General features: G+C 34.6%; 1 protein-coding gene across 1 annotated transcript in view; it reads left to right on the top strand.

The window, feature by feature from the left end:
* LOC129217222 (ran-specific GTPase-activating protein-like) overlaps window positions 1-9,658 on the top strand; it is a 30,540-nt gene extending 20,882 nt beyond the window's left edge. Inside the window, exons 5-6 of the mRNA XM_054851498.1 lie at window positions 1,190-1,297; window positions 8,597-9,658. Of these exons, the coding sequence (XP_054707473.1) occupies window positions 1,190-1,297; window positions 8,597-8,784 (296 nt within the window). The 3' untranslated portion in view covers window positions 8,785-9,658. The remainder of the gene's footprint in view (window positions 1-1,189; window positions 1,298-8,596) is intronic.
* Window positions 9,659-14,186: the final 4,528 nt, after the last annotated feature.

The raw sequence follows: 14,186 nt of genomic DNA, 5'->3' as shown, positions 1-14,186 counted from the left end.
CAAAATAATTATAATATTGAAATTAAACTTTATAAAAATTTAAAAGTAGCTTTGTGATTAGTCTTATGCATTTATATTATAAAAAGTTTAGAAAAAAAAGTGAAATGTTAAATAATATTTTTGAATTAGAATAGCACAAAAACAAACAAACACCCCCCCCCCCCCTAAACTCTGCACTTTCTCAAAAAAAAAAAAAAAAAGTAATAATAATAAAATAAAATTGATTCTTTTCTGCTCATGCAACTAAATTAAAAACTTGACAGACCCAAATACACTGACAGAAAAAAAATCCCAAAGCCAAGAAAAAAGTATTGTAGAGTAATGAAATTTGGACAATGCATTTGTCTAGTTAACTTGTTTAATTGATTAAATTTTCAAGATCACATGTTCATTTAATATCAAGAAAATGGATTTCAAATATGGAATGCTGTTACATTAATAGTGGTGTAACCTCCACAATTGTAAAGGCAAACTGACAAGCATGCATGCATTTTGTCATATAGGTGCCAAATGTGACTTTGTGATATGGAATTCTATGCTTGTTGAACTTGTTGTGTCAATACTGGGATGGTCAGTGCTGGCTGTGGATGATGCTAGAGTTGTCCTTCAATGATATCCTATACATGCTTAATTTGAGACAAATCTGGTGATCTCTCGGGCCAAGGTAACGTGTCAATACTACGTAGAGCAGATCACGTTATAACAGTGGTGTGATATCGAGGACCTGTTGGAAAACTCCCCCTTGAGTGCTGTTTGTGAATGGCAATACTACAGGTTGAAGTACCAGACTGACGTACAATTTTGCAGTCATGTGTTTGGAATAACCATGAGAGTGCACCCACTGTCATAGGAAATTGCTCCTCACACCATAACTTCAGTTGTACAGGATCTCTGCCCACCTGGAAAATCTGAAAGTCATGAATTTTAATTATGATGAAAAATGAGCATCATGATTTTCATCGATTAAATACTCAAAATTCATGGAAAACGACAACTAATCATGGATTTTGAGTTCCAAGAACATGCATATTTATCAATTTCCAAAATTTACGCATCTTAGCAGTTTTATGGCCTTGGCTCCCAATGAAAAATGATATTTTTTCTTTATGAAAACTGTATTTTATGTCAGAAGTATAAGTAAATTAAGTAACACTTTAAGCAAGTGTGAATTAAAATATTTATTTTTCAGATGCACAAAAATTTAAAGAAGCGTTCAATGCAGCTAAAGAACTTACTGCTTGCAAATCAATATTTTCAGTCAGGCAGAAGCAAGATGACTCTGATTTTTCTTCATCAGGTATAGTATTCTGTTATTTATTCTTCAGTTCTTTTGCTATGTTTTGTGCATTTTTAAATAGTTTAGTTTTACCTGTTTGAGTTTGAGGTAGTATAGCATATATACCAAAAGCATTTTTACTTCCTGTTAAAGTAAAGGAAGCATAGTATTCACCAAAAATCAGCCTCAATTTCCATTTTGCTCACTCCGAATGAATACTAAATTTTTTTTCAACCCGATCATGTGTGGATGTATGCCTAAAAACGTTTAGACACCCGAAATATCTATTTTGACGATTCCCGAATGAGTTACAATGAGTTTTTTTGTGATATCTGTATGTATATGTCTATGTATCTCGCATAACTCAAAAATGGTATGTCCTAGAAAGTTGAAATTCGGTATGTAAACTCCTAGTGAGGTCTAGTTGTGCACCCTTTTGGTTGCATTTGAATGTTCCAAAGGGGGTTTTTTACACCTTTTTGGAGGGAAATCATTGTTAATTTCAATGCAAACTCAAGTGGTGTTATAATTTGGCAAACACCTAGCGATGTATCGCCAAGCTTTTGGTCGGCATTTTTTTGCCAACTTGGCAACAAATTTGGCGGGGTTTTTTTTTAAAGAATTTTAAATCTGAATTCATTTTGGCCAATATTGGCTATATTTCAAGAGTGAACCATTGATATTGGGAAAATTAATCCAGCTTTTTTGCTTCAGTTCGCAACAAACTCAGAGATTTCAAGTGTTTCTTTGCTTACGCTAAAGCCCTATTATCATTAAATTGGCGTAAAAGGAAGTCATGTGATGTGCACATAAACTCTTGTTTCCATCAGAATTAAAAATTTTATGCTACAGATATTATTTTTGTATGATATGCAAACATATGATTCTTCCATGGATCCACATTATTCTGCTCATATTTCCACTCTTTATTCTGAGTTTATATTTCTTCTACCAAAGATTTGGCCATAGGTGTGAAATTGCTTATGTTGTCTCAAAGCTAAGCTGATGGTGAAAGAGTTTTCAACCAACTAATTTATTGAGCCATATGAAAAGAAGGGATATCCGAAAGGCAACCTCATAGTTGATCTCTTTTTGCCCCCCCCCCCCCCCGCTATTGATATCTCTTGGGTTTAATGGGTTTTTTTTTTTCTGTTTTCTCCCTGTTTTCAATTGTCAGATTTCATTTCACTTTCTCTTTTTCTATTCTACAAATTTTGAAATGTGCTATCTTCTTTGCATCCTTAACAGGATTTGAAATTTTTAAATTTCCTTGAATTTAATATATATATACACTATAACAAAAAAAAATTGATGCACCAAGAAGCAATCATCCGATTGCTTTGAAATTTTGTATGCATGAGTGTTTTGATCAGATATGCAGATGATTAAAATTTGGTGTCCAATGAAAGAATAGTTTGATCTCCAGCGCATCGAAACTGCATATCCAGCAGATCTATATAAAGAGCAGTTTTTCAACAGTTGTTAAAACTTTCGGTTTGATTGTGATTCATATTACCTTTCAAGAACTTAAAAATGCCTCGATGCGTGGTTTGTGTTCATTACAAGCAACTGTCAGAGTTTAAAAGAGTCGTATCACTGTATTGAAAGAGGCTGGTTAGTCAAATCAGAGACTCTGTCGTCATTTGAGCCGAAGCGATGCGGCGATTCGAAGATGCTGGCAAGGATGGGTGGAAAATGGCAGAGTTCAGCATCTGGATGGTAGTGGTCAACCTAGGATAACAACAGATCGTGATGACAGAGTGATTGTCCGATCAGCCGTCACAGCGCTTTCTTCATCTCTATGAACCATCAGACAATCAACCCAAACACCAGTGTTCATCATGACCATTTTCAGACAGTTGAGACAGCAAAATCTAAGTTCGCGCTGACCGTTACACCACCTGCCACTGACACCTACACACTGCCAAGCCAGATTACTGTGGTGCATGGCTCTATCTGGTTGGAATGATACGGACTGGGGACTTATAGTCTTTAGCGACGAATCCCGCTTCCAACTGTGCATGCCACACTGGCCCTCAACAAGGCATGGTCTGGGGTGCCATTTCCTTTGATAGCTGGACCCCATTGGTCGCAATTAGAGGCACACTTACTGCAAAGCGGTACGTCGACGACATCCCAAGAGCTGTTTTCCTGCCATTCCTTTTGCAGTACCCTCAGCTGGTTTTCAGTAGGACAATGCAAGATAACATACGACACATGTTGCTATGAACTGTCTGCCAGCTTGTCAAACTCTTTCGTTGCCCACCAGATCGCCAGATCTCTTTCCCATCAAGCATGTCTGGGATATGATGGGATGGCGATTGAATCTGTCAAGGAATGTTGATTACCTCGTCTGACAATTGGAGCGAATTTTGTCGGAAATATTGCAGGACATCCTCCAGGAGCTTTATTGGTCTTTGCCAAGTTGTGCTTCAGCTTATATCTAGGCTAGAGGTGGGTCAACACCTTATTGAATTTGTAACTGTAATTCTGACAAAAAATATTCAATAGTTCTGAAAAATTAATCATTTACTGTTCTGTGCATTGTTTACCTATCCACCAAGTATTCCATCCGAGGAATGCAGTTTCGTGCTATTTTGCACTCATCAGCCCAGCAGGAAGTAACTGAGCTGGAGGCGGAATATCTCTTAAAGGAGCTGAATTCCACACATATGCTCAGATCTTTGGTGGAAGAATTATAAAATCAAAATAAAGAGTGGAAAAAAGAGCAGAAATGGTATTTAATACTTTGTTCTTTGTGGAAAAAGAACAGATGTAATCCAAATACCTCTCAACTAAAAATGAAATTTAGAATATTTGTGTAGTTTAGAGGAGGATGGTTTAAAAATTTCAGGTAATTTTGAAATTAAAATTGTTGGGCTTAAAAGCCTTTATTCAGTATCTTGGAGCGCTTTTAATTCAATTACAAATGTTAAAGTATTTTTTGAAACTTACCTCCGATATGCTTTTGCCACTCCGCGTCTTGTGTCCCAGCGGCGGATAACTGAAATTGATTCGGGCATGATCGTGCAACATCGGAATCATCCTATGACGTAACACCCGATGGTTGAGATGTTTTTGGCTACCTTGAGCCGAAAAAACGAATAGAAAGATTGTTGAATCACTCAATCAGGAATAGTTGAGATGTATATCTCCAATGCAAAGTAGGGTGTGTCATGGGATGACGTATCGCGGTCATAGAACGTATAAATAGATTGATCGAAATATTTTCAGTGCTCACTTTTGTTTTGTGTTTACTCCCCATTGGCGTCTTGCCATTTTTTGTTGACCAATCAGGGATTGGTCTTTGAAGGTTTGGCAACCATGCTAGGTTGTTGATTGATGTTGCGGCGCGCTTGAGCCGTTGATGATGCAACGTTTTTGAATTCAAGCTGGGCTTGAGATAAGTTTTATTCAGTGTTAAGTATTGTTTAAGAATGTTCTAAATTACTCCGGCTAATGGAGGGAAAAAAATGTCAACATTGCTGAAGACGTTCGCAGGAGATGAAGTTCATTGCCATTAGGCATAACACTTAACCTTGGTCAATACCTGGATTGATTTACCGGTGCTCCTGTGGTGGTGTGGGACAGTCATCAGTTTGAAATCATCGATGTCCTTCAGAGTGACCTTCATGATTGGATTTCCTAGACGTTCCTACCAGAGTTCCAGAAAGTTCCGGTGTGATTCCTGTGGATGCACAAGTTTGCTTTCCGGTATTTGAAGAGGTTCTGCTAGAACTAAGCAAGCCTATCGGCCGGTGCATGATGGAACAGTTTTCTTCGATTACACTTGGTCAAGAAGTCTTCAGCAATGTAAACATGCGCATTTAGCGCTGAAAGGTGACATTTTTTACAATTTTTTCTAAAATGTTTCGCGTTTTTCTAAAAGTGTTTATTTAGTAATTTAACTTTGAAATTTCTGTGATTATTGGGGGGTTTTGTACACTCTAAATTATTTTTGGTATTTAACAAATGTTTATTGTTGTATACTGTGATATTTTAATAAATGTTATTTATTTAAAATTACTTTGAGTATGTTTTATTTCTTACTGGCAGACTGCACGGCTTTTTGATGTTGGGGTTCTGTAAACCTTTTCATTTAGTTCTATGAACTTAAGGTAAAGACACATTTCCCAACAAAAATAGTTCAAAAACAAACTTTAAATTTAATATTTTTGTTTATTAACATTAGTTCTCTCAAATGTTATGCACTTGTTTTCATTGCCAGCGTAAGATTTGATTAAAATGTAGACCAGTGGGTTCTTGATAAGTCTCATTGAAATTAAAAATTGTTGGATCTGTTATCGGAGAAATGCTTGAAGTTTTTCAATGAAATAACCATTGTTTCCAGTTTTACAATAATTGAAACGATTTTATTCGCATCGAAAAATGTCAGGTCACTTATTTAATATTAATATATTCACTTACTCTAATAATCTAATGTGCTATATATGCAAAATAATATTGTTAATACGTTTCATATCAATCAGTTGCACCCTCATTTGCAATTTTAGGAATTGCAATTTTTGATTGAGAGGGATCATTGATTTTTTTTTAACTTCCTTTTACAAAAAAGGAAGTAGTGTATTTGCAAAACAATTTTCACTCAAAAATCGATCTTAATTTCCATTTTGCTCACCCCCCAATGAATGTTGAGTTTTTTTCGACCCGACCACACGTGCATATGTACCTAAGAACGTACAGACGCCCGAAATATCCATTTTGACGATTCCCGAGTTAATTATGACAAATTTTCTCATGACGTCTGTATGTACGAATGTATAACTCAAGAACGGTATGTCCCAGAAAGTTGAAATTTGGTACGTAGACTACTAGTGGGGTGAGTTGTGCACCTCCCCTTTTGGCTGCATTCAGGTGTTTCTAAAGGGGTCTTTTGCACCTTTTTGGGGTAAAATCATTGTTAATTTTGATACAAACTGAAGTGGTGTAATAATTTGGCGTACACTTGGGAATATACCGCCAGTTTTTTGGCCGGCAAGTTTTGTCGCCAACTTGGCGACAATTTTTTTTTTTCTTTTGAGCACTCATGATTGCTTTCATTTGACTGTTTTTGGCATGCTATCATTTTATTTTCCCATCGCCACCCTCCGCACCATCACCGTCGACCGGTTCCTCACGATGCTTGCTCCTATAGCGAAAGCCGTCTCCAGGTTGCATCCATGTCTTACACACATGCACATACATACACAACTACACACACACACAAACACACGCATACATACAGACACCTACACTACAGACAAAAACACACATACACACAACTACCCACACATTCATGCCTGCACACAGACACAAACACATATGCCTACATACACATACCCCCCCCCCACACATTCATACACACAACTACCCACACACTTATGCCAGCACACAAACACACATGCCTACATACACACACTCATGATTGCGAAAAACATAATTTGAATTCAAGATGTCAAAATTAAAAATATTTTTTTTTTTTTAATTTGGTTTCAATTTGGCTACTGTTGGTGATATTTAGAGAGTTAACTATTGAATCACATTATTTTATATTATATTCATAAAAGTATCAGTAACATAGTTTTTTTTAATGTAGATTTAAAATGCCCAATTAAGAAGGAAAAGATGATCAGATTTTTTTTTTAAATTTCTGAATTATGTATGGCTCATTTTAAATTAATAAATTTAAAGTAAAATATTAATTTTTAATTATATTACATATTACAATAATTAATAAATTTGGGTGGTTTTAAATCAATTTTTCATACTTTAATTTTGCATATTTCATATGTGATGCTTTTTCTGAGGACACATGTATATTATGTATTCAGTTTTACAGAGCACATGAGTATACCCATCAATATCCAATATCAGTACCGGTTATATTTTATGTTTAAAAAATAAATTATCATATCTGACAAATGATTCTAAATATCATTTATACATAAATACCATTTAAAGAGTATAAATTGTTATATATATATATATATTTTTACACATAATAAAAGAAACATTTATTTTAAGTCTATATTATGATAATAATATAAGTAAATAAACAACATTGATTTGAGCATGCAGTTATAATTTGAATGACTTCAGTTTGTGCTAATTGAAAATATCTTCTTCATCAGCACAACAGCCTGGTGCAGGCCAAGGCTTTCTCAGTCTGCTTCCTCCAGGCGGTACAACATGTTGCTAGGTTTCTCCACCTGTTCACTCCCAAAATTTTAAGGTCCTTCTCAACACTATCCAGCCACCTTGTTGCTGGTCTTCCCCTTCTCCTTGTACCCTCAATCTTCGAAAAAGTTAGCTTTTTAATCGGATCCAGATCTGCAAGCCTAAATATGTGCCCCAGCCATCTGATTCTATTGGCTTTAATTACTCTTAAGATGTTGGGTTGTCTGTATTTACGGTATACTTCAAAGTTATATAAATTTCTCCAAGCATCATTTTCTTTTACTGTTCCAAAAATTGCCCGAAGGATCTTTCTTCCAAAAATGAGAAGTCTGTTTTCCTCTGTTTTATTAATTGTTCATGTCTCACTACCGTATAAAATGATTGGTCTTATGAGGGTTTTGTATAGGTTTATTTTTGTATTAATGGAAAGGAGCTTAGATTTTAATTGGCTCTTTAAGCCAAAGTAGCATCTATTTTCCATCAAAATTCGATTTCCAATTTCAACTTTAAACTCATTCTTACTGGTAATATGTGCACCCAAGTATTTAAACTGGGTGACTCCTTCAAAAGTATAGTTTCCAATACTAAGCGACTGCACATCATGCATTCTAGTGCTCGCAACAAAAAACTTAGTTTTTCCTCGTTTACAGCCAAGCCCAACTCCTTGGCAGCGCTCTCAAGGGCAACAAATGCCTCGATCACATCCTGTGTTCTTCGCCCAATGATGTCGATATCGTCCGTGTATGCCAATATCTGTATAGTTCTTTGCTGGATTGTGCCTCTAGTGTTGATTCCTGAGTCTCATATAACCTTTTCAAGGGCTAAATTGAATAAAATGCAAGACAGAGAGTCTCCTTGTAATTGAAAATGTCAGACACATTTAAAAATATCCAATATTTTCTTAAATATCATGTTTTCAAATCTTGCCCTTGAGTGATCTCCTTGGGGTTCCGCAGAATACAATTTAAAACACGCTGGTTTAGTGCTTTCAGTTGATGTTATTTCCAGACCAAGGAAGCCTAGCCATTGCTTATAGGTAAATTGTACAGAGCTAGTAATGAATTCTTTATTTACATTAAATTTTGAAAGGGAATTGAACTATCCATCAAAGACTTCTAGTAATTCTCAACTTTAATTTTCCAGATGAGCATGAAGGTAACTCCAGTGTTGAGGATGGAAAGTCTAATGAGGAAAATACTAATGTAAATGAAAAGGACTCTGAAGAAGTTGCAGAAAAACTGTCAAATCTCAATGTAAAAGAAAACTCGGAAGAGTCTCAAAATAAATCAAATAACTCTGAAGTATCTATAGACAAAACTCAAAAAGACTAAAACAACTTTGGCTTACTAATGGATTCTCCTGTAAAAATTTGCTTAAAAGTGGTTCTAATTGTGTAAAATAGACTTAATGTTTTAAATGTATTTTACAGGAAAGTGGAACCATCTTTTGAACAGTCACTATTTGTTGTTAACGTATGCAAACTTGATCTCTGAAAGTTTTGTCTACATGAATATATTTTTGTAAAGTATTTTTGAATTGTGAAGGTTTTAAATTAAATGACATTTAGTTACATAAACAATTTAATTCTAGAGTGAATTTGTGGCTAAGTGTAAGATTTCAAAGCCTCCAACTGCTGTTAAAATATTTGATATTTGTCTGCAATTTCATAGATTCTATGCAGGTTTGATGCTTTTTGTGATATGTATATTTTCAGAGCTTCTGTTAAATGTGACTCATGCTTTAAACTGAATATTTAAGTTTTTAGAAATCAAGTTTCATATATATATTTGTATGCTATATTATCATGCATATTGAAGTAATGTGACCATATGTACATTTTCTAATTTCATGTTGCATATTTTATCATGCATATTTATTAGGACAGCATTTTTGTAAATAATTTAACCATATAATGACTAGATTTTTAGTTGCTTTGAGAATGCCTTGAATGTGGGACCAACAATATATTTTTAGCTTTATTTAGCAGTCAATGTTGCTTTAAATAGGGGTTTGGGGGTTATATGTACGATTTTTTTAACATGAAGCTCAAACAACTTTCAATTCTTTCTTCGTTATTTCAAGTAATGTCAGAGATAGTCATAAAATATTAGGTCGACTTGTGGTATATTTTCCATTGATTTAAATATGCCTTCAAATTGTTAATGACAAGTTTGTAATTTAATATGTTTTGAAAATAAAGGTATAATACATGTTTACTAAATATGTTATTTAAGTTCAAAATTTATGTACAGTGAAATCCCGTTACAATGAACTTCTAGAGACTACAAATTTTCAGGGTTGCCACGCACCGGGAAAACCTGGATTTGACGGGGAAAATGAAAAAACACATGGATTTCTGGAAATGTTGAGATTTTGTTTTATTTTCCGATTGTTCTAAGTTAGTGCGCCACTATATGACGCCAAGAATAATTTCTTTCCTTGCTGCCATCCATCGTTTTGTAGTTCCGAATTTCTCCTTCACTGTGAAGTTCTTATTATGACTTTCTGGCATTGGCGCACCATAGCAGTGGGCGGACATGTGCAGAAGATATATTTTGTTTTTGTCTTCATAGTTTGCGGGCTCTGTCTAAATGCTGCTTTTTTACGTCAGCAATATTACTATTTTGAGTGCAATTCTGAAGTTTTTATTACTATTTTGAGTATGGCCGCATTGTTTTGTCTGCGAGTGCATCAGAAGTTGTAAATGAGCTGCAATAATCTTTTCATGTTTTATATTATTTATTCAAAATTTCATTAATGAAATCGTTTTCTTCTAAACAATTTCGTTCTATAAATTTAGCTCATTAGACAATTTTAAATTTAGAAAATTTCCTTTTTACAGGAGTATCACTAAACTTTTAGTACACTGGCCTCAAAAAGTTAAGGTACAACAGTTTTTTGAGGCTCACTATTAAAAAAATGGCAGTAACAATAAAATGCATACTTTGCATGAATGATAATAACGAATTTTAAAACCATTTATAAAAAAAAGGTTGCTACCACTTTAATTTTATAGAAAAGAACATATTTTTACGAGTGAGAAAAAAAATATGCAAATATCAAGCTTTCGTACTTTTGTGTGTAAGTTGTGTTAATTTTCGACTGTTGTTGACAGCTGCAGTGTCAATAGTTTAGAAAATGTCTCGGACGTCGTTTACCCGATTCATTAAGGTGGAGAGCTGTTGGATTGAAATAGGATTGTCGTAGGTTGATGCAGCCAGACGTCTCAATGTGTCTCATAGTGTTGTTCAGTGACATGGGAAGGATACCAATCCAAAGATTCTGTGTCTAGAAGACCTGTACCAGGCTGACCACGAGCTGCAACACCTGTAAAAGACCGTTTTCTAGTTCTTTCGGTCCTAAGAAGAACCACTACTGTGCCACAGCTCATATCAGACCACTTTGTAGCATCAGGAAGAAGAAGCTCTGCTACTAAAAGTGGTTTTTGGAAAAAAATTTCCTGTTAGGGTATCAGAAAAAAGGCACCAAACTGGCCACAAGTATAACACATTCTAGGACAAAACTATTAAATTACATCTTTACTAATGATACAGCTCAAAGTTTGTCGGGATGTCTCTCTGTGACGCGCAAAGCTCCTAAAACATTTGGCTGATTTTTACGAAATGTGGTAGAGAATTCGTTTGTAGCATGGAGGTGTGCACCTCAAAGCAATTTTTTTAAATTTCAATTTTAAGAAAATGTTACCGAGCAAATTATAACGTAGAACTGTAACATGGACGAGCAAATGAATATAGCAAGTTGGCAAGAAATTCATCATCCAATATTTGTACATATACAAGCAAACCAAATGACCTTTTAATCCTTTACTATGGGCAAAGCGTGCATGTACCGCTGGTCTCTACATGTATAAAATGAAGTCTTCTAAAAGTGTCTGTTTGTAAGGCGCAAAACTTGAGAACTACCCGGCTGATTTCGCTGAAATTTTCATAGTATCTTTGTTTTTGGTTTGCAGACCATTTCGAAAAAATTCGATGAGTACTTTTTTTTATTCCAGTTTTGGCCCAATTTTCGCATAAATTCCGAAATATGGGGGAGAAAAATTACTTGCACATATTAGTATTACATATCGTTGAAAAGGGTAGAATTTTCCGCGATCTACGCAATTTGTTTTAATTCCCTAATTTAATTATGGTGGGAGTTATTTGCAATTTTAGCTCGAATTTTTTTAGGCTTAGCTGAAATTTAGGCACTACTTTTTTCATTCAAATCATCACTAAAAAGGGAAGGAATTGTCCCATCGTTTTCTTGACACCATTGGAAAAAGCGATATTTTTTTCTCCAGATCGATCTCGACCTATGGTCGAAAAACTAAGCTTCTACCTCAAAAGGAAAAAAAGTTACATGCCTTTTTCAGACCCCGAAGAGTTCCTATTTTTCCAACTTTTTAGAGCTCTCTCCTTATTTTCCTACTTTTTCTTGTTTTGCACTTCTAATTGTGCATTGATTCTTATTTTTACAATGCTGCACCGATAATTTTCTGCATGTTTCAGTTTTGAAAAGCAAAAGAAACAATTGTTTCCTGAGCTTTTCATTGATTGACTACAGAATTTCTGAAAGGAATGCAGCGGCGTCTGCGCGTTTAAAAGTTAAATTTTTGTACGTGACTTTTTTGCTGTTGCGGCGTTTATGATCAACTTTTCTTTTTATTGCCCCGCCTTCAGTCCTACTGTTTAAATGAACCAATAAAGAAATAGATACTGGTACATTTTGATGCAATTATATATTATTTTCCCACCAATTAGCTTCAATTAAAGTAAACAGCCGATGGTTCAAAAAATTCGGGAAAAGCCAAATTTTATATTCGTCAATTTTTCGTATAGATGATTACGAAGTGAAATGGAGCTCTATTTAAACAGAAAGGCAATGTAAAACCTTAAAGGGAACATAAGGAAGCAAAAAATGAAAAACCTGTACAATGTACATATTTTATTGTTATAGTACAAAATAAAAGCGACAGTAAACAGAAATTCGCAAAAACGGACCACTTCAAAAATAATTGCTTAAATAAACTTTTTTCATATATAATATGGTTATTCTTCATTCTGAATCGGAAACATGATTGTAAAATTTCTTTTTCTTTCCTTGCAAAAAGTGTACTTGCAAAAAAAAAAAAAAAACACGGAAAAACCTAGATGGGGGTTCCTGATATTTGGAGGAAAATCGAGAATCAATGTAAATGCGAAATTCCGTTTTTATTTCTTCACATTTTCAAAAGTGTGGGGGATAGAGCTACAAGCTAATATGTACTGTGTTTTTCCCCTTTTTTAATGGGTGTTTTCTACTCTGATATATGATCAATATCGAGGATTTGCTCACCATTTTTATGTGCGGCATTTCTGACCATTTAAATTTTTTGGCTCACTTTCTCTTTTCGGGGTGCGGCAATTATATCGATGCAGCGTATTTACTGTAAGTTATTGTACTCAAGGTGCCTGATCAAAGGGAGGAGGAGAAAGAGATATATGCAGGCATTTGATGCCAGGTGCTCTCCCTCACTCTCAATTTCGTGAACAATTTCCGAATAAATATTTTTGTTGTATGGTGAGGATTGAGAGAAACTTCATGCCTTCCCTTTTATGCACAGAAACTAGTTACTGATCTTTTTTGGCTTTGATAAAAATGTTATGTTTGCCATGCATGGATTTTTCCTTTATTTTCCTTGACAAAAGTTTTGAAACAAGGTGGCGACAGATCAGGGAAAAGTCAGGGAACTTTATTAATCAGGGAATTTCGAAAAAGTAACAAAAATTCAGGGAAAATTGATTAAATGAAGAAAAAAAAATTCTTTTGCTTTGCAAAATTAAGTACCCTAATTTCCTACGCATATTCCGCCAATTTTCTGTTTAGAAAAAATTAATGAGGTGCGATTATACACTGCCGCATATTTGTGCATCTTTTTTTTCTCTACGTTCAAGTATTGAATTCTTAACTTATAAAGCGCAGGATGAACTTCCTAACATTGTTTCTGTGTCTGTAAAGTTGTTTATTTTTGTGTAGCTCGAATTTTCCTTTCATACGTACCATGCTAATAAACAAAGAGGAAGCCGTCATTAACGCCTTAGCTCCCTTGCCTTTACTCATTGTCTTGAAGTAATTAGCGTACTGTAATCACAATTTCAAGAAAAAAATTCTTTGCATTTTTAATTTAATTACTAAAATTAAAATTTTTAAATGAAAATCAATTTTGTTTTTTACCATCGCTGTTGCCTCAGATTATACGAAGGGTTTTTTTTTTCAGACTTTAAAATTCTTTCATTTTAAAACCAAGATGTTAACAGTTATGTATTCATATATATTTTGAAACTAGCTTTTACCCGCGGCTTCGCTCACGTTGATGTAGTTTTTTTCAAAGGATTAAAGTTAATGGTCAACAGAAGCAGAAATCAAATAGTTACCAAAATGGTTTGTCCCCAATTTCACCAACATTTCAAATGGCCTCCTCACTTTAATATATCAAAAGGTACGATTAAAACTAAAAATCAGGGGGGGGGGAGGGTAAATGAAATGTCGGAAAACCTGGGAAGGCATCCGAAAAATCATACAACATAAATCGGGAAAACTTTCAGGAGTTGTAAAGAAGTTAGTATGGGTAATTCTTAAAAATTCCAATTCGAGTGAGGTCAACAATTCTTAAATAAAGTCAAACATTTCCCTTATGATCCCGATCCCCTTCAAATGATGTCCAGAGCTACACCGGCTATCTGAATTATTG

The sequence above is a fragment of the Uloborus diversus genome, chromosome 2 (genome assembly GCF_026930045.1).
Source record: "Uloborus diversus isolate 005 chromosome 2, Udiv.v.3.1, whole genome shotgun sequence".
NCBI lineage: Eukaryota > Metazoa > Arthropoda > Arachnida > Araneae > Uloboridae > Uloborus > Uloborus diversus.
The sequence above is the reverse complement of the archived record's forward strand: the minus strand, read 5'-3'. Positions and strand labels throughout refer to the sequence as shown.